This window comes from Pelophylax lessonae (assembly GCF_965119305.1).
Source record: "Pelophylax lessonae genome assembly, chromosome: 4".
NCBI lineage: Eukaryota > Metazoa > Chordata > Amphibia > Anura > Ranidae > Pelophylax > Pelophylax lessonae.
Window position 1 is genome coordinate 309,315,696 of NC_138771.1, and position 27,172 is coordinate 309,342,867.

Here is a 27,172-nt window from a genome sequence, read left to right on the forward strand (position 1 = left end):
AAAGTGGAGGAATATTTGTTTTTCTTTTATTTAAAGCAAAACATGAAAAATATCAGACATTTAAAATCAGTAACTGCAGGATCCACATACACCAGAATCCCAGTGGCTTAAATCCCTGAACACGATAGGGAGCCGATATTGAGAGTCTCTGAGAATAACTATAGGTGGTATATTATATTTTGGCAAGTGCACTTGATCCAAAAAGTTCATTCTGGTTTAGAAACAGCAGCCAGGTTGCTTTCTGGGAACTGTAGTTCTTTGCTCCCACTAAATGTTTTATCTTCCAGTGAACTGATTCAATCTATCCTTTAGACGCCGTGGCCATTTCCTCCAAAGCAGTGCAAACCTAAATCAGGTAGCGATCCCAAATAATCAATAACCCCCAGTCAAGTTTAAAAGCAGATAAAATTAACCCAAAGACCAATTCACCATAAAATCAATCATACAGGCAATAATAAAATGGACTTTACTGCACAGGCTGTGCTTTCCCTGATCAAACGAAGCAGAAAAAAAAAAGGGGAAGATCAAGCTTATTTCAGTAACTTTCCTAATCTGTTCATGGCCTGTAAAAAAAGGGGTAACAAAAATGTAATCTCTGTACTATCAATGAATGGTAAACAAGAAAAAAAAAAAAAAAAAAAAAAATCTCATTTTATATTTTAAAAAAGGTTCCAAAATTCTGTCAATGCTTGGGACAAAAATGTGACAATTTCCAAGCAGAATGTCCTGGTCCCACGTGCTAAAGTCACCTTGTAACAGTTCCATCCAGCAGATTTTAGAGGTGCGCGAAGCAAAGCTGGATGTGGTGGGGTCCATCATTTCTGGCACAACAATACCTGCTTTCTTTGAGTAGATTACACCAGTTTCTTTGCTTCAAAGAAACTTTTAAGATGCCTCATCTGCCAAATTCCAATGGCCACAAGTATCATAGTCTGGGCAATAGACCACCACAGAACACGCTGGTTGGTGCTTTCACTGGTCTGACGGAACCTTTCTTCCCGCCACTAAATGGGAAAAGAAATAAAAGATTAAAAACTTAATTTATACAGAGTGTGGCAGAAAAACAGACCAACTGGTCCACTGAGTCCATCCCATTTTTTTTTTTTTTTTAAACTTTTTTGTCTGAGTACAGATCTTGGATAGGTCTGTTCCATGCATGTTTGAATCCACTTATTGTTGACTGACTCCCTACAGCAGGGGTGTCAAACTTGATTTCATCGTGGGCAACATCAGCATTATGGTTACCCTAAAAGGGCCGGTTGCATCTGTAAGACTAGATGTCAAGAGCCCCCCCCCCCCACCATCCAAAATCATGAGTCCCCCACACTCCCTTAAATAAAGTGCATCCCCCTTAACATCTGCTTTAAGGAAGAAGCTAGGGGCAGAGCTGAGAAGCAGAGAATGCAGGGTCTGGAGGAGGACCAGAGTCTGGTGAATGCTGAGACCAGGGGAGGCAGAAAGCCATAGAGAGGTGCAGGATCTCTAGGAGCAGTTCTGTCCTCTCTGCTACTAACTGCTGAGACGGTATGGGGTATTGGACATGAGCCTCTGTGTTGCTGCACAAAGAAGCGCAAGATCTGGCGGAGGAGTTCTGTCCTCCTCTCTGCTGCCGACTGCTAAAACATGGTGGGGGGGGGATGGGGGGGGGGTGCTGTAGCTGCAGGAGAGGTTTGAGGGCCACATGAAATGGCCTGGCGGGCCGGATTCGGCCCCCGGGCTTGTGTTTGACACCCGTGCCCTACAGCAACTGCTCTTTGGAATAGCCATCTAGTAGAACTAGTGAGTCACTCAACAGTAAGTGGATTCAAACATGGATCTATATTCAAGACAAAAAAGTTAGTGTTACTGAACTCACAACAGTAAAATCAGTCTGTATATGCAGGAAAGCATGCTTGTTATTCTCACTGTGTAACCTAAGCAGCTAACCCTCTGCATGGTGTAAAAAGGCTGTTTGATTCTGTATGCACAGATCCTTGTTGCATTGTCTCCAAAACATGTCCAGGTAAGATAGTTACTGAAGTCAGGCTGCACATGCTGAGTTTGGTGTGTATTGCTAGAGTGTTTTTTTCTCTTGGGAGAGTGCATGAGATCAGCCCAGGGCCAATCAGCACTGCCCAGACAGAGGGTCAGGGGTCCTCCATCCTGATAGGACAGCCAGCACAGTATGTAAACCCCTCTCCAGGCTGCAACGCTGTCCATGAAGCCCTTCTCTGTGGTCCAGCACCAGCCACTGGGATTGTACAAGGCTGTACGCCTTAGGGAAGTAGTATTGTGTGTCTGTGACACACATTACAGGCTTGCCCACAATCCATGCAGGGTACTGAAGAGAACTGACAATTGAGTGGATGGTGCCACAATCATAAGAAAATGGGAATCCTTGGCACACCTTAGTAGAATGTGGTCTTATCCTTAAATTTACATAAAAAGCAACAGGTATCACAAGCCAACCTTTCAGAATCTTGCAAGATCTTTTTCAGGGCAGAGACTTCACAATGGGATCCTGTGAGGTCTCAAAATGTTAGTTTGTAATGCCTGTTGCTCTATGACAGGGGTCTTCAAACTATGGCCCTCCAGCTGTTCAGGAACTACTATTCCCATCATGCCTAGCTATATCTGTGAATGTCAGAGTTTTACAATGCCTCATGGGATGTGTAGTTCCGCAACAGCTGGAGGGCCGTAGTTTGAGGATCCCTGCTCTATGAGAATAAAAGACAAGGCTATCGCTATACTAAAAAGTATGCTGGTGAAGATTGTGTGTGTTTAGTTGACTTTTTCCCCAGGGATAATGCAACTTTGTCAGAGCCCCATTAAGACAGAATTACAGTATCTCCTGCCTAAAACCAGGGCTTATAACGGACACCATTTAACCTGCTGGCGGAGGGTACACAGTACATGATCCTCTCACCCCTCAACCTCCTTCCCCCCACCCACCGCCCGCTCAGCCGAGCCATTTATTCACAGGGATTTGTGAATGAAGAAACTACAAGTACCATCTTCCACCGCGGAAGATAGCTTTTAGTTCTCAATGGACTGCGAGCATGCTAATCAGCACACTTGTACTCATCCATGTGCAAAAAAATTTTTTTTCCCCTCCATCATTTTGGATAAATAGCAGCAATATGCAGATTCTATCTGCACAGGGATTAAGAGATGTATTTGCCAAACGTGTTACCACATAGAATCATCTGGCAAGGTCAAATTGTAATTTTTTTTTTAACGAAAAAAGTTTTTCGTTTTTTTTTTAAACACACACACACACACACTTATTTCCTTACTCTTTGGTAATTTTGCTCCTTTTGAATCTGTTCCACTTGCTCTATCAGTTGTCGCACACGTAGTTGTAGCTCGCTTAGTTTGTCCTTGGCAGCAATCTGGGCATAATCATTGGTATGTTCCCCAACCTGGATGTCAAGGTGAACCCTCTGTAGGGAAAAACACACATTTCAGAAGGTGGTAAAAATATGCAACATAGGCAAAAGGTGGTTTCAAGGACACAAACCAAGTAAACAAATAAAGTCAAGAACCACTGGCCAACTGTCAAAAGCAATGAACAATTCATATGTTGTTCAGTCACATGCCGGTGGTAAAATTTTCAAGTAAATGAGCCCCATGGACCATGAAGGGCAAATGCTTCAGAAAATAAAAAATGAAGAGGCGGCTAGATGTTAGTATGGTACTGCTTTGCTTATACTACCAAAGGGGCCAGAAAGTTAACATGGGTTTTCATGTCTAATAAAAAGGATCAAATGCACAGAGAGTCACATGAAGACCACCAAAACCCTAAGATCTATTTAAATAATGAGCAGACAGAATGCAAAATCTGGTCAAACAACCCTCTTTGCTCCATATAGCTAAATTTTACAAAGACGCGTATCTAAATATGTTAAAAGATCTGCCTATCATGACCATGATGGAATAGCACAAAGTGGCCCCAAACCTCCTCTTCTCAGGTTCCCCGCAAGCGCTCCTGGCTTCTACTCTCTGGCGAAAGTCCCTCGCAGAAAACCACTTTCCATTCTGGGGGCACTTGTGCAGGCTTGCTGCCAAGTTTTGCTGTCTGCATCTATTGACACAAACAGTGGGACTTGGCCCTGTCCTCCACTCCCCTTGTCACTGGCTTTCATGGACTCCCATTTATTTGAAGATGATTCGGGGGTGCTCTGTGCAAAACCATTTCACAGAGCAGGTAAGCATGTCATGTTTGTTATTTAACCATTTCAAGACCGCAGTACACAATATTATATATACACACACATACATACACACACACACACACACGAATAAGCTTTGAAATGGTTTACCGGGATTATGGCTGAAGATATCTGCCATAACCCCAGTATTTTTTTTTACAGCTGGCTCTCTCATGAAAGTGTTCCGAGTGGCTCATAAGCCACTAGGACGCTTTCAGGTGTGTTTCTCGGGCTGATTCCGCGGGTTCGCCCAAGAAACGATCTGACAGTACAGCTGGCTAGTCCCAGAGGTGATTGAAGAGTAGATCCTCTTTGATTACCCCTATGGCATTGGAGGACCGGAGCGATATTATGACATCACTTCTGGTACCAGCTGGAAGTAAACAAATTTTTCTTGAACCACTTCCCGCCCGCGCTATCGCCAAAAGACGGCAACAGCTTGGGCTTACTTTGGCCGGGAGGACGTACATGGACAGGCGATGCGCTCTGATCACGGAGTTCTTCAGACTCAGCTGATCAGGATGTGAATACAAGCAGGTTATCGGCTTTCCTTTCCTCATGCTGGCAACGTGAGGCGAGAAGAGAAGAGAGTCGATAACCGGCTTGCGTTAAAGGGACAACTACACTGATAATCCGGGCATGGATTACCAGTGTCGCCTCATCAGTGCACATCAGCGAAGGAGAAAAAATTACCTGTTTGTAAAATTTTTTTATTTTTTAAAATTTTCAGTATTTTTCAGTTTGTTTAGCAAAAAATAAAAAACCCAGTGGTGATTAACCACCACCAAAAGAAAGCTCTATTTAGGTGAAAAAAAATGATATGGGTACAATGTTGCATGACTGCGCATATGTCAAAGTGCGACAGCGCTGAAAGCAGAAAATTGGCCTAGGCAGGAAGGGGGTACAAGTGCCCAGTAGGCAAGTGATCAAAGCAACAGATCTAATTTTTTTTTTTTCTTATCTTTAGCTTTTAAAAAGGCAAGAAAGATTTGGGGTCTTTTTGAACCCAGATCTAAAAAAAAATGACCTGTCATCTTTATTTCTATTACAAGGGATGTTTGCATTCTTTGTAATGGGAATAAAAGTGTAAAAAAAATAAATTAAAAAAAAAATAAATTAAAAAAATTGAAAGCGCCCCCACACCTCCGTGCTGGCGAGCGAACACATACATAAGTCGCATGTGCATATGTAAACTGTGTTCGCACCACACGTGAGGTATGACTGCGAATGTTCGAGCGGGAGAAATAATTCTAGCACTAAACAGGTAACCTGTAAAGGCGTTTAAAGCGTTGCCTGTGGAGATTTTTAAGTACCATACTTTGTCGCCATTCCACAAGCATGCGCCATTTTAAAGCGTGACACGTTCGGTATCCATTTACTCAGCGTAACATCTTTCACATTTTACAAAAAAAAAAAAAAAAATACTGTATTTAAACTTGTAAACAAAAAGTGCCAAATAAAAACGTGGTCCTTGACAGTGCTGACCAATGAGACTCATTGGTCAGATTATGCTTCTACACAGCTTCCAGGGCTGTGTACAGCGATGCACACCGATGATAGATGGGGGTTACACAAGAGAGATAAGTGCACAGGGGAAAGCAGCAGTGAGGCTATTAGGAGGGTCTTACTGGAGCAAACAGTGAGTGGGCTGACAAAGGCCCAGGCGCCAGGATGCAATTTCTAGTCGCCATGGCGACCCAGCGCCTGTGATTTGTCGTGCCCTGAGCTAACTCCACCTTTTGCACCATGTTACACCCATATTTAGTATGCAACATTGTGCAAATGGACCCTCCCCACCTCTAAACCGACACCAACGTGCATCTACTGTTATAAATACTAACAATCCCAAGCTTTAAAAATGTATAGAAGAAAAGTTACAGACACAACATAACTTTGGAACCTTTTTCTATCATTAAACTAAATTAAGGTTCCTTGACTTTCTTCTTGGACCAACTGGTTCCTAAAATCTACAATATTTTGTTCAATTCATTTAATTTATTGGGTCTATTACAGAGGTCCCAATACTCACCAACATGCCTCCAGCAAAAAGGGAAAATTTTGTAGAGTTAGAATGCAGGCATATCTGATGCTCTCCTGGAGTATGCGAAGTAAAGATGAAACGCCCCTCTGAGCCATACTGACGAGACAGAATGACCTAGGATGGAAGAATTGGCCATGAATTAGAAAAGGACATTTTTATAGCAACCACTCAAAAAACTAGTTTGGAATGATGTACTCACCTTATCATCAGGATCCTTCACCTCTACCAACATGCCAAGCCCAGGTGTTGCGGGCATATACTCTTCCCTCTGCTTGTCATACAGCTGGGTGCGGTAATTACCTGCAGTGACATAAAGAGACCTCTTGCTGTATGTATGCTTTTCAAGTCACAATCATGCACCTGTTATTTACAGACAGATAAGAACAAATACTAAAGTTGGGTTCCTGTCAAAAGGAAAATCCAATCATCTTCTCAAGAAGCTGTCTTGAAAAAATGGTTTGGGAAAGTGGAGATTATTGCTAATTAAAATGTACCTGTATGTATAAATCAGCCCTAGAAGTATTCTAAATTGTCTTCTGAAATACAGAATGCAGGCATGCAAACACTATACTAAATGTCTATGGAACATTTTTCTTTTGTCTGCTGCTGAAAAGCAAACTACTTCAATGTCATCAAACTTCTTACAATTACCTTTGTTTACATAAACGTATTTATACAATACTGACAAATACACAGCAGTGTTCATTTCGTAGACGAAAATATTTTTATCATCGTTTTCGCCAGCTGCATATTTTCAGTGAGGAAAACTAAAGCAAAAATAAAATTTGAGTCAATTAGTCAATTGACAAAAACTATGACGAAAATCAATTCCAATTTTGGTCAATGAGCAAAAACCAAAATGAAAATGTGAGGGAGAGACGTGTACCCATCAACTTCCGCTTTCCTTGGCACTCCACCTGTTAACCGCTTCCGGACCGCTCACTGCATATATAGCGTGGCAGGGCAGCCCGGCTTTGCAAAATCACGTATATGTACGTTATTTTGTGCACGCGATCTGGGGCATATGTGGCGCCAGAACACCGCTCCCACTGTGATAAGACACAGCAGAAGCCAATCAGTGGGTCCGGCCGCGATGCCCACTGATCGCTCTGAGGAAAGGCAGAACGGCAGTCTGCCTATGTTAAAAAGACAGACTACTGTTCTATCAGGGAGTAACAGAGAGATCTTATGTTTCAGCTAAGCTAAAAACAGATTCCTCTTTTTGTCCACCCCCTACCAGTTAGAAAGCACTCCCTAGGAGCACTTAACCCCTTGATCGCCCCTGGTGTTAAACCCCCTTCCCTGCCAGTGTCATTTATACAGTGACGGTGCATTTTTATTTGCACTGATCACTGTATTGGTGTCACTGGTCCCCAAAAAGTGTCACTTAGTGTCAGATTTGTTCGCCGCAAGGTCGCAGTCTCGCAAATGAAAAAAAAAAAAAATTAAATAAAATAAAAAAATCGCTGACCGCCGCCATTACTAGTAAAACCAATAAAAAAAAAATAGATCCCCTAGTTTGTAGATGCCATAACTTTTGCACAAACCAAACAATATACACTTATTGGAATTTTTGTAACAAAAACATGTAGCAGAAAACATATTGGTCTAAATTTGTGAAGAAATTAGATTTATATTTTGTTATTGGGCATGTTTTATAGCAGAAAAAAATGGATTTTTGTAAAATCTCACAGTAAAATCCTTTTCTCTTAGCTCATTGACAGACGTAGTCCTCGGTGATACAGCACCTTCGGGTTATGTTGCCTCCACAGGAGCAGGACTAGACAGGAAATTAAAATGCTCTGGCCACACCCTAGGGGCAGTCCCAGAGGGTATATCCTCTCTCTCTCTCTCTGCCTCAGCAAATCAGTTATGTCAAAAAGCAGTCTTTAGAAATTTTAACCCAACCCAACTCCAAAACAGAGGGGCGGGGACTACGTCTGTCAATGAGCTAAGAGAAAAGGATTTTACGGTAAGATTTTACAAAAATCAATTTTTCTCTATCGCTCATTGACAGACGTAGTCCTCGGTGATACAGCACCTTCGGGACGTCCCAGAGCAGTATCACAAATGAGGGGTGGGAAAATGGAAATCAAATCCCAATCTAGAAGGCCCAACCGGTGCCAACTAGAAGTTTACAATGCTCATCCTTAATGGTGAGACTCAACAAAAAAGAAATTTTTCAAACAGAAAAAAAACTCTCGAGGTGGACCACCGGTCTCCTCAAATTGCGGCCTGCAAAACCTTGCGGCCAAATGAGGCATCCGCCGATGCCGTCACATCAATTTTATAGAATTTTGTAAAGGTATGTACCGACGACCAGGTGGCCGCCTTTCATACCTGGACCACTGACGCCTGATGGCGAAAGGCCCAGGAAGTACTGAGCGCTCGAGTGGAGTGCGCCCTAACAGGGAACGGAGGACTCTGACCCTTAATAGAATAAGCCTGTACCACCGTCTGTCTAATCCATTTGGAGATAGTCGCGGCAGATGCAGGCAACCCCTTTCTGGGGCCATCCGTGATCACAAAAAGTGAATCCGTCTTACAGAATGATTCCGTAGCTTTCAGGTATACTCTGATTGCCCGAACCACATCCAAGGAATGCAACGCATGTTCCCGATGATGCTTGGGCTGAGGACACAAGGAAGGTAGTACAATATCTTCATTCAGATGAAAATCTGAAACCACCTTAGGAAGAAAGGATGGCTTAGGATGAAGTACTACCTTATCCCTATGAATCACTAGGTATGGGGACTGGCATGATAATGCAGCCAGTTCTGACACCCTGCGAGCAGAAGTGATAGCCACCAAGAAGGCCACCTTCTGGGATAAAGTAAACAAGGGAATCTCCCTGATGTTTTCAAAGGGAGGTTTCTGTAGAACCGACAAAACTAAATTAAGATCCCAGGGCGGTAAGGGCGCGCGGACTGGTGGAGCCAGGTGCCGCACCCCCTGGATGAAATTCCGCACCAAGGACTTGGTAGCTAAAGGTTTCTGAAAGAAGATTGCTAATGCTGAAACTTGACCCTTGATGGTGCTCAAGGCTAGCTTCTGCTCAACCCCTTGTTGCAAAAAAGCCAATATTCGAGTCACCGAATAGGTACGTGGAGGAAATCCTAAAGATTCGCACCACGCAATATAAGTCTTCCATGTGTGATAATAGACCTTGCTGGAAGTCGCTTTCCTTGCTTTAATAAGGGTAGGAATGACTGAAGCTGACAAACCTCTGTCCTTCAGTACTTGGGTCTCAATGGCCAGGCCATTAAAACCAGCGACTGTAAAGCACGATGGTAAATTGGTCCTTGAGACCACAGACACTCCCTGAGACGAAGTTCCCACGGAACGTCTGCGACTAGCCTGTCCAAGTCGGCCAGGCCGGCTTGACGAGGCCAGCCTAGAATTTCTAGGACCACTGGTGCTGACTGGATCTGAACCAGGCGTCCCTAGAGCTATCTGGCCCCGACCATCCGAGAAAGTCTGGTCGTTTTCTGTTCCCACACATTTATCAGATACCTGATTGCTATCAGGAAGGGTGATCTTTTCTGGTTGAACCTCAGGGACCGAAGTCACCCGGCTAGAGGCTTCTTGGCCTGTCTGGTCAACCAGATCCGATTCCTGTGGGGAATTGAGACTAATCTTAGGAAAAGGTAAAGGAAAAGATCTATTCAGGGAACGGTGACTACCGCTCCCTGTAGTACTTAAATGTTGGAAGGGAAGAATCGCACCGGTAGTAGTAGTTGATGCTCGATCTAATGTCCTGAATACCGGTGAAAACGTCCCCCCACCCTCAAACCGGGTGGGGGCGCACCTTCAGGCTGTGTACTCCTTAGCTTCGGGTTTGGCTGAGTTGGTCCTCTGTTTGTCCGACCAGCCTTTCTTGAACCCTCCTGGAGGAGTTTTGCCTTTCCCGCTTGTTCCAGCCGGGCGTGCGAACCCTTTATGGGCGGTAAAGAAAGGTCCTCGCTTGTTGCGAAGTCCCTTAGCTTTAGCAGCCTGTGGCAAAAAAGTGCTCTTGCCCCCAGTGGCATCCTTAATGATTTCATCTAGGGTGGCCCCAAATAGACGATTCCCCTGAAAGGGGAGATTCGTCAAGGTCTTTTTGGAACCTAGGTCAGCTGACCAGCATTTTAACCACAGCACACGTCTGAGGATTACCGCTGACATAGATGCATGCCCTAATAGGGGAGTAGTGTCCAAGGCTGCGTCACAGATAAACTGTAGCCCTTGTATAATCTGTTCCATCAAATCAGATGTTTCCTGGGGAATATCTTTTCCCCTAAGGTCTTGGCGTACCAATCTCGCCCATTCCGTAAGTGTCTGGGAAACTAGACCAATAACAATTACTGGTCTAAATGCTGACCCCATCAGAGAGAAGATGGTGCGGGACTCTGCTTCCATCTTTCGATCCACCGGATCCTTAAAGGACGAAGTGTCCTCCACTGGGATAACCGTGGCTTTATTCAGCCTGGAAATAGGTGGATCCACCACTGGTGGTACCGTCCATTTCTTAATGATGGATTCCTCAAACGGATAGCGTCTAGCAATACGCTTGGAAATAGTAAAGGTACGTTTAGAATGCTCCCATTCTCCTTTAATCTTATTACCAAAACACTTGGGTACAGGAAAAACCTTCACCGTTTTGATGGGCTTGTTAGTACCAAAAGGAATCTCTGTATCAGTTGCTTCTGCCGGTAAAACCTCAAGTTTTAAGGTTTCCTGCACTGCCACAACTAGTGCGTCCACCAATGCTTCTTCCTGAATTATAGCGGGAGAAGAAACGTCCTCCTCACTGTCTGAGGGAGCTTTACCTGAGGTAACAGCCCTTGCAGAGGGACCTGCAACTGCAGTGACCATCTCTGAATCTGAGTCAGAGGTGTCAGATAATATAGGGGTAGGCGGGGGTCGCTTCCTTGACCCTCGTCCCTGACAGGCCGCCTCCACCCGAGCCACCATAGACTCCAAAATTGCTGTAAATGCCTCTACACTCTGTGCACCGGCGGGTCCCGTGGCCCCCTCGAGGGAAACAGGTGGGGGAATTTGTGTGGCAGGGTCCATGATTATTCCAGTAACTTCTCGGATAATCTAATTCAAAAATAAAAAACTTTTTTTTTTTTTTTTCACAGACCCCCAGCGCCACAAAAGCCCCTTAGTGTTACCTGCTAGGGATCTCGATCGAGAGAGAGAGAGAGAGAGAGAGAGAGAGAGAGAGAGAGAGAGAGAGAGAGAGAGAGAGATAGACCCCCAGGCTCACCACTTGATGCTCAGAGTTTAACTGCAACAGGTTACAGCGCTGTCTTGACAAACAGGAAGTCTTTTGGCTGGCTGCCCAGGAAGAAAGGAGGCGGCTCCGCCCCTCTGCACGCCTTCCGGCGCCTCCCCTAGCTCCACGAGGTGTTTGGATCACCTCAAACATGGCCGCCCCCATGCTGGAGACACGAGGCTACGCCAAAATGGCGGCTCGTGCAATCCAGCAAAAAAAAATGGCGGCGGCCTGTACCGAATAGCGGTGTGCTGCAGGGCACACAACACTATCTCTGCATGGGGATTTTTGGCGTGGTTGGCGGTACCGGCCCTGGCGGACCTCATGGCTGTTCGGAAGGCCTGCTATAGCTGGAGATTTGACTAGGAAGGCAGTCTACATGTCCGTGGCTTCTGACTGGTGGGTACCTTATTCTTATTACAGTAAGATTCCCAGACTGCCACTGATTACAATCTTTTAAACATGTATACAATTAGATTGTTAGCTCCCAAACCAAGCCTCCTGGCTTTTTGCACATAAAATCACACTCAAAGTAGGGGGATCTGTGCCATATTATAGGATAGAGGGGGACTCTATCTTACCATACAGAGAGGGGCCCGCGTTCACCACAAGACCCGTCAGGGGGAAAAGGGGGGAACATACTACTCACCATACCGGAACCAGGCGGGCACCAACTCCTGACAGTACCCCTCTCCACCGGGGCGGGAGGGCTGTCGACCAATACGGACGCCGTGACTCATGGTCTTTGGCGTTTCAGCGAGACGTTTAACTCGCGGGGTCAGTCCCTTAATGGGACTTTGTCGCGGCCGACCCAGCGCGGAGCTATGGCCTGCACGCGCTCGTAGGCTGAACTGGGGTGACCACCGGATCTCAACATCCAGCCCGTCGCCCAGTTCAGCTTTCTTGCTTGAAGATCTCACAGGAACACTGGAGAAAAAAGCTGTCTAAAAAATCTTTTTAAGAAAAAAATCTTGCCAGGACCGAAGATCCCAGCAAGGTATCTAGGTCCTTACTCCTAACTAGACAGAAAATAATTGATTTGCTGAGGCAGAGAGAGAGAGGATATACCCTCTGGGACTGCCCCTAGGGTGTGGCCAGAGCATTTTAATTTCCTGTCTAGTCCTGCTCCTGTGGAGGCAACATAACCCGAAGGTGCTGTATCACTGAGGACTACGTCTGTCAATGAGCGATAGAGAAAAAATAATTTTTTTTGTTGTTTCTAGCGCAAAAAATAAAATAAAAACCACAGGTGATCAAATACCAAGAGAAAGCTCTATTTTTTTTTCCTTGGGGGGGGGGGGGGGGGGGGGTGTTATTTTGGTACAGCATCGCCCGACGGCACAATTGTCAGTTAAAGCAACGCAGTGCCATATCGCAAAAAAATGGCCTGGTCAGCAAGGGGGTAAAACCTTCCGGGGCTGAAGTGGTTAAAGACCCAGTCCCCTGACTATCGGCAAGCTGTACTGGCTGAGAGACGCAGGTTCTCATCTATCCTTTCCTATGCAGTTCCACACATTCAGACTATCTCCTTGAAGCCCCCTGCTGGCCTCTTCTAAAATCGGCAACACAATTCCATCCCCAGCATATAATAATAAACACATTAAATTTTAAACATGTATTTCACTATTGCACTACCACATTAGAATAAGTAGGGGGCATCTTCCAAGCTGCTGAAATAAAAAATTAGGAAAAAGGTTTTTCTAAATTTTTTTTCTCCCTAATATTTTTTGTTGGCATTATATTCAGATAATATGTGCAAAGACATTACAGCCAATAGAGTTTACAGTTTTCTCAGGTTTTTTTTATAATTATTTTATATTTTAAAGTTGCACTTCTGTTTGAAAAAAAGCAATATTTTTTGTTTATAAAACTTGGTTTTATTTATAAATAATTTATATATCACAACAGCTAAGTGCCCATTCACACTAGCGCGACTTGTCAGGCAACTTGGTCACCTGACAAGTCGCGGTGGGTCGTCTGCCATAGATTAGCACAGGACCCGTTCTAATAGGAGCGACACAAGTCGCTCCGACTTAGAAAAAGGGTCCTGTACTACTTTGGGGCGACCTGGAGGCGACCTGCATTGACTTCAATTATATGAAGTCCGTGCATGTCGCGCCGAGGTCACGGTGCACAGCGTGCACCACGACTTCACAGGTCGCCCCAGCAAGTCGGGTCGCCCCTATGTGAACGGGGTCTAAATCTGTCTGTTGTGCATGTTCAAACCTTAATGTCATAAGTAACACTTAATTCGATTTTTACTTTTACTACTTTTACAATTTAACTAAACCCATCAGATTTTAGTTGACTAAAATGTATTGGGAGATTTTTTTTTTTTACATAGTGAGGTTGAAAAAAAATATATCAGTCCATCCAGTTCAACCCATGGTTGTGTGTGTGTGCGTTTTGCTGTTAACTGTATGTTGTGGTCTTTAAGGTGCCCATCTAATAGTTTTTTGAAACTATCGATGCTCCCTGCAGATACCACTGCTTGTGGAAGAGAATTCCACATTCGTTCTGCTCTGACAGTAAAGAACCCCTTACGTATTTTAAGGTTAAACCGTTTTTCCTCTAGTTTTAGTGAGTGGCCACGTGTCTTTTTGTATTCCTTTTCTCTGAAGAGTTTGTTCCTTATGCTAGGGTCGCCAGTACAGTATTTGTACATTGATATCATATCCCCCCTCAAGTGTCTCTTCTCCAGAGAGAATAAGTTCAGTGCTTGTAGTCTTTCCTCATAGCTGATGTCCTCCATTCCCCTAATTATTTTTTGTTGCCCTTCTCTGGACTCTTTCCAGTTCCAGCACATCCTTCCTGAGGACCGGTGCCCAGAACTGGACAGCATACTCCAGATGTGGCCGGACCAGAGTCTTGTAGAGTGGGAGAATCTATTTCTGGAGTGAATCCCCTTTTTTATACATCCCATTATTCTGTTGGCTTTGCTTGCAGCGGCTTGGCATTGCATGCCACTGCCAAGCCTGTTGTCCACTATTACCCCCAGGTCCTTTTCCATCTTAGATTCACCCAGAAGTTCCCCCCCTAGTGAGTAGCTTGCCTTCATGTTTCAGACGCCCAAGTGCATTACTTTACATTTTTCAACATTAAACCTCATCTGCCATGTAGTTGCCCACCCCGTTATTTTGTTCAGGTCCGCTTGTAAGGTTTCCACATCCTGCATAGAAGATATTGGCATGCTTAGTTTAGTATCATCCGCAAATACTGAGATTGTACTAGATATCCCCTCTAGATCATTTATGAATAAATTAAACAGGATTGGTCACAGGACAGATCCTTGGGGGACCCCACTTTCCACACCCGCCCAATCCGAGTATTCCCCATTAATCATCACCCTCTGTACTCTCCCCTGGAGCCAGTTCTCTATCCAGGTACTCACCTTATGGTCCATACCTACCTTCCTTAGTTTGAACAGTAAGCTTTTGTGGGGAACGGTGTCAAATGCCTTTGCAAAGCCCAGATACACCACATCCACAGGCTTACCTTTATCTAGATGGCAGCTCACTTCATCGTAGAAGGTTAATAGATTGGTTTGGCAAGAACGATTTTTCATGAATCCATGCTGATTACTACTTATAATACCGTTTTCATTACTAAAGTCTTGTATGTGGTCCCTTAACATCCCCTCCAAAATCTTGCAGACTGATGTTAGGCTGACCGGCCTATAGTTTCCCGGGATATATCTCGGCCCCGTTTTAAATATTGGTACCACGTTGGCTTTTTTCCAATCAGCTGGCAAAATACCCGTCTGTAAACTATCCTTAAAGATCAAAAATAATGGTCTGGCTATCACCTGGCTGAACTCTTTAAGAACCCTCGGGTGCAAGCCACCCAGGCCCGGTGATTTAGTTATGTTAAGTTTCCCTAGTTTAGTTCTGTCTATCCTCTGTTAGCCATGGCCGTACTTCCAGAGGTGTATTATTCAGTTTAGCATTACAAGCTAGGTTAGTGTAGTCCCCCTATTCTTTTGTGAAGACTGAAGACAAGAAATTATTTAACACTTCCGCCTTTTCTCTGTTGCCAGATTTCCTTTGTCGTCCTTTATGGGGCCAATGTGTTCTGGTCTCACTTGGCTCTTTTGAAATTCAGTTTCCTTATATTACCCTTGTGTTTCCTAATTCCTATTACTATGATTAATACTGAAACGAATTGACCTATGGTCACTGTTTCCTAAGTTGCCCCGTATTTCTATATCCGTGAGCGGGTCTGTATTGTTGGTAATCAGTAGGTCAAGTACTGCATTGTTTGTCGGTGCATTCACCATCTGACCCATAAAATTGTCTTGCAAAACATTTAGGAACTGCCGAGCCTTGTCGACTAAAATAATTCAGATGACTAAAATAGTATTAAAATGGCAATTTGGACAAAAGACTAAAAAGGCAAAAAAGGAAAATTAAAAATTTGATGTCAAAATTAACAGGAATACACAGACTATACTGAATCCAATTAACCTGCCAGCATTAGACAGGCCACACACATTGCAAATTTCCTGTAACCACGATTCCCCCATCAACACAGACAGTGCTGACATGGGAATCCCTCCTGCCAAGCAATTGTCTGCTCTGGGGGAAGCCATCCCCATCGGGACAAGAGTGATTATCGCCAGCAGCTAAAACAGCCACCAATGATAATCGCAAAAGAATCCGGTAGGCTGGTTGTACCCAAGATTGATTAACTTGGTACATTCAGCCTGCCCATTAAGGGTTCGATTGTATGGCCGACTTTAGATTAATTGGCTCCAGGAGAAAACTCAGGCAAGCACAGAGAGGAGAACATGAAAAAGCCATGCAAATAACGTACTGGCCAGGATTCAAACCAAAGACCCAAGTGCCACTAGGCCATTGTGCTGCCCAATTTTAGAGCAGGCAGGCCCCTCTCCCTACATGGTTATTGGTGAGTCGAAGAGACACTCTACAATCTTATGGGCCATACACACTATAAGATTTTCTGAAGACTTTTTCCTTTAGATTTACCAAAACCATATAATGAGGTCAAACCTAAACACTTTCAATTTGTATGCAATCTGGCAGGCCCTTGCCCTACATAGAAAAGGTAAATCTGAAGCAAAAAGTCTTCAGAAAACCTTCTAGTGTGTATGGCCCTTTATTGTGTGTTGCCAGCTTAACAAGCCAAAACAATGCATGCAATTAGATTATGTTCCTTGCTAACTAGCTCCAAGTGCAGATGTGTTTTAATATTTTACAGATGTCATGAAATCGTTATATTTCTCCTTTAAATCCTAACATGCACAACCAATGCTTTAATGACATCTCGCTTCGTTGGAAGTGCTGTTCCCTGTTACCTCTGGCAGCACCAACCTCACCCTGCAGCGCCGCTAAGCGGCGATCTACCCAGGAGGATTTCTACCACAAGACATAAATAGCCTGGATCAGGAACTTATCCCTGCACAAGTGCCCCTATAGTACATGGCTTGCAAGGAGTGGAGAGCGTCAGCAGGTGACCACAGAAGAATAGTTTCAGGGCCACTCTGTGCAAAAACACTGCAAAGAGCAGGCAAGTAAGGTATGCTTGCTCTTTAGGCACTTGCCGACCGCGCTATAGCGAATGACAGCTACAGCGTGGTCGTCCAGTTCAGGGAGGGCGTCTATTGACATCCTCCCAGAACCGTGACCACCCCCCCCCCCCCCGCTGCAGCACGCACCCAGCAAATTCTGTAATCACAGATAATCACAGACTGGGGTGAAGAGCCAACAACAGCAGCATCTTTAGTAAATGATCAGCTGTGTCCAATCACAGTGGATCGCGATGTAAACACACTTGGCGGTTATCGGCATTACTTTCCTCACGCTGTCACAGGTCACAGCATGAGGAGAAGAGATAACCGGTAACCGGCAAGTGTGAAAGGGGACATCTTTGCTGATAATCAGGGCACTGATCATAAGCGCAGCCACAACAGTGCCCTTCAGTGCCCACCAGGGACTCCTCAGTGCCCACCAGTGCTGCGTGTATTAGTGTCCATCAGTGCTGCCTCATCAGTGAAAGAGAAAAAATTACCTGTTTGCAAAATTTTAGAACAGAAGCTAAGAAAACTTTTTTTTTCCCCTCCTGCAAAATTTTTGGTCTTTTTTTGTTTGATTAGCAAAAAATAAAAAACCAAGTAGTAATAAATACCACTGAATAAAAGCTCTATTTGTGTGAAAAAAAAAAAAAAAAAAATTATAAAAAATGTCATATGGATACAGTGTTGCATGACTGCGCAATAGTCATTTAAAGTGACAGCATGGAAAGCTGAAATTTGCCTGGACAAGGGGGTGAACGTGCCCAGTAGGCAAGCGGTTAAATAAAAATATATAACTTTACAATCAATTTAAAGAGAAACTTCACCCTCTCCTCAAAATTATATACAAGATTACATTTCTGGTGCCCTTTACCTTTGCTGCTACAGAAATATACTTACAAGGCCAGCGGATCCAGCGTTGTGCTTTTCTCTAAAACCACTTTCCTACTCCATGTCCTGTCCTAGGTCACCATCTTCCTCTTGTAGGTCACCAGGAGCCAACTTTCTTTTCCTGGTACTTGCAGCCATCCCCCCGATGATGCAGGACCTGATGCATTTTTCCTGCACTGTGGGGAAGCCTGCAGCCTCCTGGGATATAGGAAGTTGGTATCCCTAGAGGATGCGGGTGAGAAAAAAAAAACACCAATTTTGCCTAGGTGAGAACAGGGACAGGGGTTGGCTCAACCATGAGTAACAGGATTGGGATGGTGGAAAGTGTAGTTTTTGCGTGACCGTCCACTTTAACATGAAAATATACTAAGGAAGTGCATGAAGTTTAATGCGTTTTTTTTTTTTTGGGGGCTGCAGATTATACAGGACCCTTAGCCACACCTGGTGGTCAGGCCCCAAACATTTATCATCAAGCTCTATCCGTGATCTCTGTGGACACATCCTACTTTTGTTTTTCTAGGACTCGTCACAATCAAAAATGTAAACTCCCCTAAGCTGCATTTTTTTTTTTCCAAACCAGTTTAGATGAGTTTAGCAGCATTTGGTGTTTGGGAGATTATTTCATTGGCCAGAATTTTAATTTATTTAATTTATTTGCCCAAAAGCTCCTCTCCTGAACGGGATTCTTCTGCGTTTAGGAGAAGAGCATTTCACTGCCTCTAAACTCTGCTGCTCCCAAACTCTGGTAAAAGCCTATGGTGCATGGACACAAAGGCTTTAGTTGAGTGGAGTTCAGGGGCTTCGGCAAAAAAACAAAACCCCGGCAAAAAAACAAAACCCGCCAAAAGCACGGAATAGTGAGTTAAGGAGTAGCAGTGTGTATGAGGTCTTGCTTTCTTTGTGTCGTGCTGCAATCATGAATTCAATAAAAACCTTTTATCGCCAAAAGAGAAAAAATACAAAACACTTATCCCGGTCAACAAATATATGTTAGGATGAGGTGTTTAACCAGTTAAACGCCAGAAGATTTACCCCATGACCAGGCCATTTTTTGCTATACGGCACTGCGTTAATTTAACTGAAAATTGTGCGGTCATGCAACGCTGTACATAAATGAAATTTATGTCATTTTTTCCCCCACAAATGGAGCTTACTTTTGGTGATATTTGATCACCAACCACTGGGTTTATTTTCTGCGCTATAAATTAAAAAAAAGACAATATTGAAAAATGTTTTTTTACTTTCGGCTGTAAAACATATCCAATAGGAAAGATAATAAATTTAGGCCAATATGTATTCTGCTACATATTTTTGGTAAAAAAAAGTTCCCAATAAGTGTACCGTATTTTCCGGCGTATAAGACGACTGGGCGTATAAGACGACCCCCCTAATTTTCATCTACCGGTAATACTTATACTTAGGTTACCTTGGAGATATTATACTCGGTGTATAAGATGACCCCCCATTTTTGGGGGGATTTTTTTGAGGTTCAAAAGTAGTCTTATACGCCAGAAAATACAGTATATTGAGTGGTTTGTGCAAAAGTTATCACGTCTACAAACTATGAGATATATATACTGGAATTAATATTTTATTTTGTATACTAGCAATTGCGGCGATCAGCGATAGCAGAACTGCAATAATGCGGCGGACAATCGGACGCTACCTGACACTTTGTGGGGACCAGTGACACTAACACAGTGATAAAAATATTCACTGTCATTGTACCAATGAGATTGGCTGGGAAGGGGTTAAACCTCAAAGGCAATCAAAAGGTTAAATGTGTGCCTAACCAGTGTTTGTGTACACAGTGGGCTGCTTTTACTAAGGGATGTGCTGGATTTTATTCCCTACAAATCCAGCACACCCCCACTGACAGTACAGAGCTCTGCATTGTTTACATATGCAGAGCTCTGTCCTGTCTCTCTCCTTGCAGATCAGCAGGTGCTGGCGGATATCCATTGGCTGGCACCTGCTGATTGGCTTCTGCTGTGGCTAACCTACCCGGAGGTGCAGAAGCACTATATATATATATAAAAATCACACACACATATGAGTCTGCACAGAACGGCTGCAGGCAGAAAACTGCTTCTGGAAATGTGCCAATGTGCTGTCAGCTAAACCAAGCTTTGGTAGCATTACAGGCAGCAAAGCTAAAGCACCAACTCCATCTTTATTTACAAAATTTAAATTCCATTTACCAGCAAGTGAGACATGAAAAAAAATCTGCAACACTACCCTCCTCTGCTGACCCCAAAAGACTCTCTGCTGCATACTCCCCCGGGTAGAATGATGCGGAGCATCATTTAAACCACTTCTGGTCTATCCAGGCCTTCATTATAGACATGTCTCCTGAGGTCACATCATCCTGTTGGTTCACAGTACTTCTCGACAACCTAGAACACATTATGTGAGAGCACCAGGGTGTCCAGGAGTACTGCAGCTAATGAAGAAGAGGGGGGACCCATGGTGTCACTGAACTGGCCTGAAGACTACAGGACAAAGGTATGTATATAAAAAAAAAAAAAAAATAAAAAGAGGGGGGTATGTATGAAAGGGGGGGGGGGGGGAGTTCACAAAAGGTGGAGCTGGGCTTTAAAGTGAACCCACACTGAGCTTTACATGAAGATTGTAACTGATGGCCACAACTCTAGCTGTAATCCTGGACCTCTTGTTTTAGTAGTTTCACCAATAAGTTGGCAGAGGTTTTATCTCTTCCTTACTCTATCCAGAACTAGGGAAAAAATGGTGGCTTTACATACACTTCAAAGTGATAATAAACTCTACAATTTATCATCAGCAATTCAGCTGCTGTTATAATCTAGTATGCTTCTTCTTGTGTTAAACTTGACTTTTCTAACATACTATTTGGGCCCCTTTGTTTACTTGCCTTGCTTTCTGGTTTCAGAGTGGCTCCTTGCAGGATCCTATGAAGCCACCCTCTGCTGGCCCTCCTCTCTTGTCCATCTTAGACACATGCATGTTACATCATATGGGATGTACAGGAGAGGAAGGCTGTCAGAGAATAGCACGCCACACCACTGCCCTGTTATCTGCCTTGCTGAGCTACCAGACATCTGTGCAGCCAGCTTCCATCCTGCTGACCCCTGTACACTCCCCTACTTGCCCATGCCCTGCTAACCCCTGTACACTGCCCTACTGTCCTCTGCCTTCTGTATACTGCTCTACATACTCATGACCTCTATTCTGCCCTACATACAATAGATTCCTGTATACTGCATTACACACAAATGAACCCTGTAATCTGCCTTGCTGACCCCTGTACACTCCCCTACTTGCCCATGCCCTGCTAACCCCTGTACACTGCCCTACTGTCCTCTGCCTTCTGTATACTGCTCTACATACTCATGACCTCTATTCTGCCCTACATACAATAGATTCCTGTATACTGCATTACACACAAATGAACCCTGTAATCTGCCTTGCTGACCCCTGTACACTGCCCTGCATATTCATGACCTCTGTATTCTTCCCCACATCTTACAGAGCTCTGTACGAGCCCTCCCTGCTACTTACACTGGCCAGAACAGCCAAGCTAGAATTGAGACCAGCCGGACCTAAAACTAGTTGAGCAAGTCAGCCTGAAGTACCAGTTGTTCTACCTTCACAATGGACTCCTGCATCAGCCTTAAGGTGACCAATTATTCTCCAGGCAAAAAAACAACTTGTGCATAAAAGTGAATGCTGAGTTTTTCAATGAACGTTTAACCACTTGACCCCCGGAAGGTTTACCCCCCCTTCATGACCAGACCATTTTTTGCGATACGGCACTGCGCTATTTTATCTGACAAATGCGTGGTCGTGCGACACTGTACCCAAAGAAAATGTTTGTCCATTTTTTCCCAAAAATAGAGGCTTCTTTTGGCGGTATTTGATCACCTCTATGGCTATGCCATTCTTACCGTTTATTAGTGAATTGCTAGTTAAAGGATCATTTCACTTTTTTTTAAATAAATAAATGCTCATTTGTTTGCAGGTAAACAAAATGTGCATTATTTTCTGTTTTGAGACCCAGAAAAACATTGCACCAGTGATCAGCAGATTGCTGGTGCAATGCAAGTCTCCTGCAGATCTGTCAGTGTATCGGGAATACAAACACAGCTGGTATATTCTGACAGGAAGACTCAATGAACAACCACAGTGCCATGGTAGTTCATTGAAAACTACAAGCTGACAGCCGCATACGCTGCTGGACCGTGACGTTTTTCATTCAGGAGGACTTTAAATGAGTGATGCGACCTCATCCTTTTTGAATTGTGTCAGAAGACACGGAGAGAAGTTTCCAGGTCTGCTGTCACAGCGGGGGATCAGGGGTAGGGGGGGGGGGGAATGGGGGCACTGCATTCATAACATGTTACACCCTGAATATGGGTGTAACATTATGAAATGTGGACTTATCCTTTCATTTCTTTTTAAAATAAAAAAAGGGTGCTGTACCCTGGTGAACTTTGAGCTCTTCCATGTTGTACAGGTATATCTCCAACTCTGCCCCTGATCTATAGTAATGTGTTCTGGTTAAAAATGACAAGGCTTTGGTACTACTTTAAAGTCAAACTCTGGGAATTACTCAATCTACCCTTGCAGCGTTCCCCCCTGCAATCTGGGGGTGCAGAATTGAGGTGTAATACTTGCCAGCCTCCAGCGGTGTGATCCATCCGGTGCAGCAGTCACATGCTTGTCTCCTGATGTACAAAGCAAGGGTGACAGCCATGCCTTGCATGTGATTGACAATAAGGGCCCGCTCACAGGTTTAGGCAGAGGAGAACTGTGCTGGAGTGAGGATAGGGAAAGTAGTACACCTAATAATAATAATCCCTTTGGTGGGGGGTGGGGGGCACTGCTAGGACTGATTGGGTCCTATTCCTTAAGTTCAGTTTTAGGGTCCCTAAACTGGATTAAATATTAGTATACCTTATCAATGTCCACATCCTGTGACTGGAAATCTGCTAGGACTGATTGGGTCCTATTCCTGAAGTTGAGTTTTAGGGTCCCTAAACTGGAACAAATATTAGTATACCTTATCAATGTCCACATCCTGTGACTGGAAATCACTTCCAGGATGAGAGGTGAGCAGTGGCTGCCTCCATATTATTCTTTATACAGGTTACCAGCTCCCTGATGGAGGAGTGCCTGCTGCTACCCTAGCATAGACATACAATGGACAAGGACTATACCAGCCTATACTCCATGACTAGCCTCCCTGTGCCTCACCTATCACCATGGTCTCGTCAGGAATCTCTTCGATGAAACATTTCTTCTCGGTCTCCCCGATGTGGAAATACAGGGAGGACACCGGGCCCAGACAAGCAGCCAGAGACAGCAGCAACCAGGCGGCAGCCATCTTCAAGCACGGCAGGAAAAGCTCACCGGAAGCTGAGGTAGCTTCACACCGGCTGCCACGTCCTCCAGACTGGCCAATCAGAGCTGCGCCCGGGCACACTGCAGCGCGTGACGTCACTCAGCCTAGGAAGAGGCTGTATAAGGACTGAGGAGAGACTGACACGTTCCTCTAAGACTTCTCCTTGTCACCAACGTTCTTTACAGATAAAAAAAAAAAAAACAGGAATTTGAAAATGTAGCTGCTAGAATGTTAGAGTGAATGTAGAGCCAGCAGTGTTTTTAGTTTTCGGCAGAACAGGACAAAGTTAAACCCCTGGCAGTTTATATATTGATGTCAGCGACCTGTTGGGGAAACTTTCCTACGTTTCCTGTTCCAGAGATGCAACAGGAACTGAGAGGAAATGTATGTCTTAGGTACCAAACACAAGGTGGATTCCGTTCTGATCATCAGCTCACAGATGCCCTGTCTGATTGGACGGATGACACACACGTGTCCACTCAGTTTTTGATCCGATCTGTCTAAAGCCTAGTACACACACAACGATTATCGGCCGACCGATCGTCTGACTTTTGTCCAGAGGGGTGTTTTGTTGGTTGGAATGTGCCTAGACTGCACATGAATTTTCTCAACCAACAAAATTCTACTTCAGAAGTAATGTCATGTGTTTGCTTTCTTTGTGTTCTTTCTTCTCTGAGCATGCCCAGTCTTGCTCATTAGATTTTTCCCTGTCGAAATCTGTACTGACTGCATGAAAATCGACCGTGTTTTGACGGAGGACAAAAATTTTATAGCTTGCACACCAAAATTTTTTCGGCCGAAAAGTCAGAGTCGATTGTCGGAAGCATCATACTAACAAGCCGAAAATCGGCAGATCGGTCGTCGGACGAAAATTCCCTGCCAATTTTCGACGCATGTGTACGGGGCTCAAGGCCCCTTTCACGCGGGCACCTCCATCCTCGCTCTGCTGATCCCCACTGAGCAGGCGGATGACAGGTCCTGTCTGCTCCGCTGTGCAGAGCTGATACGGATGCAGCCCTGCTCTCCTCTATGTTGAAATCGGATATAAATGCACTGCCAGTCTGTTTCCATGCGATGGAAAATAGGACCACCATCCGTCTGGTTTGCGGGCAGGATCGGATCAGATAGTGGCAGGTGTCAGCGGATCCGCCACTCCATAGAGGAAACTGGAGGGTCTGATCAGGTCTGCCTGAAAAACTGACAGGTGGAAATGCTCGGACAGCGCATGTGAAAGGGCGCTTAACCTCCCTGGCTGTCTGAATATGTACTCATTTTTTATCTAAAAGCCGTACATTGTTTTGCATGGAAATCTGGGTTTTATATTTTAGGCCTGTAATTCTTAAGAATAACTCACTTAAATATGTCCAAACAAGAGTCTAGTAGACATCCCAGGTATGATAAAGTTTGAAACACTAAATCATAAATTATAATATAATAATAAATCTCATCAAATTCTTCATTGTTTTCAAAGTGGAGATATTTCATTATGAGGGAGAATCTGCACACTGACATTACCGTGCCAAAGAATGGAGTGGCAAGTAATATATTATTTATTACCTGAAATATTATTTATTTCAGGTACTTATATAGCGCTGTCAATTTACGCAGCGCTTTACATAAACATTACATTTTCACATCAGTCCCTGCCCTCAAGGAGCTTACAATCTAAGGTCCCTAACTCACATTCATACATAGATATAGTAAGTAATTTTTATACAGGATCCAATTAACCTACCAGCATGTCTTTGGAGTGTGGGAGGAAACCGAAGTACCCGGAGGAAACCCACGCAGGCACAGGGAGAACATGCAAACTCCAGGCAGGTAGTGTCGTGGTTGGGATTCGAACCAGCGACCCTCTTGCTGCTATGCGAATGTGCTAACCAGTTGTCCAATACCACTTCTGCAGAGGTTTCCCCACCACTCCCTGAAGAATTATTAGGCCCAGGATTTTCCAAATGTCTTCTTTGGTCACTGGTTCCCACTTTCTGCATCTTGCAATCTTCTGATGCGTAGCCAATTGCACTTTTTACCAGTTTGTCTCGAAAAACTATTTTTTCAATAACCTTATCGGTCAGAAATAATTGTAGGTATGCCAAGGGGTTGTCATTATCAACATCAACTTTCATACCAGGTGCTCCAGTAAATGGGAATCTTGGGGGTGCTGCCTGATCCATACCGCAGCAAGTTCGCACATCACTGAGCCCATTCGCAGAATCTATGTCGTCACTTTTAGCACCTGATGACGAATTTTCCCACGAATCGCTATCGCTCAGTTTCTCAAATAATTCTAATTCACTGTCGCTGTTTTCCAGTTAGTCTAAAAGTGCTTTTGAGCTAAAAGAACGCTTTTTGGACGCCATGGACATTCTCAATTTTCCAGGCACAAAGAACCGCAAAAAGTACAGGCAGGGCCCTGGAAAAGTCACTAGGTGAAAAGCTGTGGTGAAATGGCATGATACAAAGTTGTAATCCTAACAGATTACACTGTATCGTGTAATTTATTTTATTTCTTTTTTTAATCTCCCACCGGTGAAAAAATCACCTTTGAAAACGTCATCTGTGACGAAACGTCGTCGGGTCACGGCGTACTGACGTCATCGGATTGCGACCGGAGAGTGCGGGCGAGCGAAGCCGTCCGGCCGGCGGCTGACAAACATTGCTCCTCATTCCTGGTCTTGCTGTAAGTTTTTTTGATTTTATTTGTGAATAAATTTTTAATGGTTTTACGCTATGGGAGCCTCTCTTTTCTTTACGTGGGTGAACACTGACAATACCTCCGCCATTTGAGGAAATCAGCACCCCAGTTTGAGAGTCGGGTCCTTGGATGCTTGATCACCATACAGGCTCAACATTATTTGTATTTGGTAAGAGGCGACCCCTATTGGTATATCTTATTATTGGCTCCGGGTTCACACTGAATTGTGATCTGCACGTTTTGCTTTAATCCTTATTTCATATGGTAAGAGGCGAATCTAGCCATAAAAGGTGGTGGTTCAACACGCAAACCTCACACTTTTTGCCTTCCTTTTAAAGTTGTCCGGTAAGAGGCGACTTCAGCTATAACACGTTTATCAATTTTGGTGTATACCTCTATCACCTCTGGTAAGGGGTACCCATCATTATTCTAATTTTTGCATGTTTTTTTATTCACTGTCATCAGTGATCAATTTTATTGGTGGAGGTTTATTCTTTTACACAATTGAATTCATTTTTCACGAACACTGGGGTGTTTAATCAAATTAGTTTGTAAGGTTTTACGCTATTGCGCTTTTACCTTTACTTCCATGATCCTGTGACCATTGAGCTAACTGTTCACGTGGACCTGGATCTACTATCAAGGTGACAAGTTTATCCAAAGAAACCGCCTTTACCTTACCTCAATCTGGTAAGCTTATACCCTTTGGGGTTCCCGGTTCCGGATTACATCTTTACTTTATGTTTGGACTGTATGGACTTTACATCTCCATTGATCATATCATAGCGCGACTTATTTTTACAATATTCTACAGGGTGTGGTCACACTAGAAGTTGCTGCTGTTTCACTGTACTTTTCCTTTAGCGCGGTTAACATCTTTACAATACCATTAGCATACTTCTTTTGCAGAAATGAAAAAGCTTTCCATGTATCATACATAGCCCTTACCTCAGTGTCGAGATTGTTGTATAAAAAAAAAAACTTCTTCATTACTTCCTGGACGGACCTTAGGACGTGAAAATTGTTAAGACACAGGAAGGAGTTGATCAGCTGGCCTTATTAACACACACCTTGCATCTACCCTCCTACTCTGTGAGATCACTCCCATTCACCTCTGCAGGTGCAAGCTTTTCAAATGCAATCAGTGACCACCGTTCTCACTAAATACACAGGCATCATATTTTT

At 44.0% G+C, this 27,172-nt stretch overlaps 1 protein-coding gene across 1 annotated transcript; it reads right to left on the minus strand.

The window, feature by feature from the left end:
- Positions 1 to 4: 4 nt before the first annotated feature.
- Positions 5 to 23,311, minus strand: TMED9 (transmembrane p24 trafficking protein 9). Its single transcript, XM_082255668.1, has 5 exons — positions 23,145 to 23,311; positions 6,431 to 6,531; positions 6,220 to 6,345; positions 3,276 to 3,422; positions 5 to 1,004 (listed from the first exon to the last, which is right to left on the minus strand). Exons 1-5 carry the CDS (start codon positions 23,272 to 23,274, stop codon positions 855 to 857), a joined length of 654 nt encoding a protein of 217 aa, XP_082111794.1. The 5' UTR covers positions 23,275 to 23,311; the 3' UTR covers positions 5 to 854.
- Positions 23,312 to 27,172: the final 3,861 nt, after the last annotated feature.

Bases quoted from the DNA above. Each gene is read 5' to 3' on its own strand.
- TMED9 (XM_082255668.1), bottom strand. From the start codon at position 23,274: ATGGCTGCCGCCTGGTTGCTGCTGTCTCTGGCTGCTTGTCTGGGCCCG. The intron at 6,346-6,430 runs GTGAGTACATCA...CTTCCATCCTAG, and splicing joins TGAAGGATCCTGATGATAAG to GTCATTCTGTCTCGTCAGTA. The intron at 3,423-6,219 runs GTGAGTATTGGG...TTTTCCCTACAG, and splicing joins TTTTTGCTGGAGGCATGTTG to AGGGTTCACCTTGACATCCA.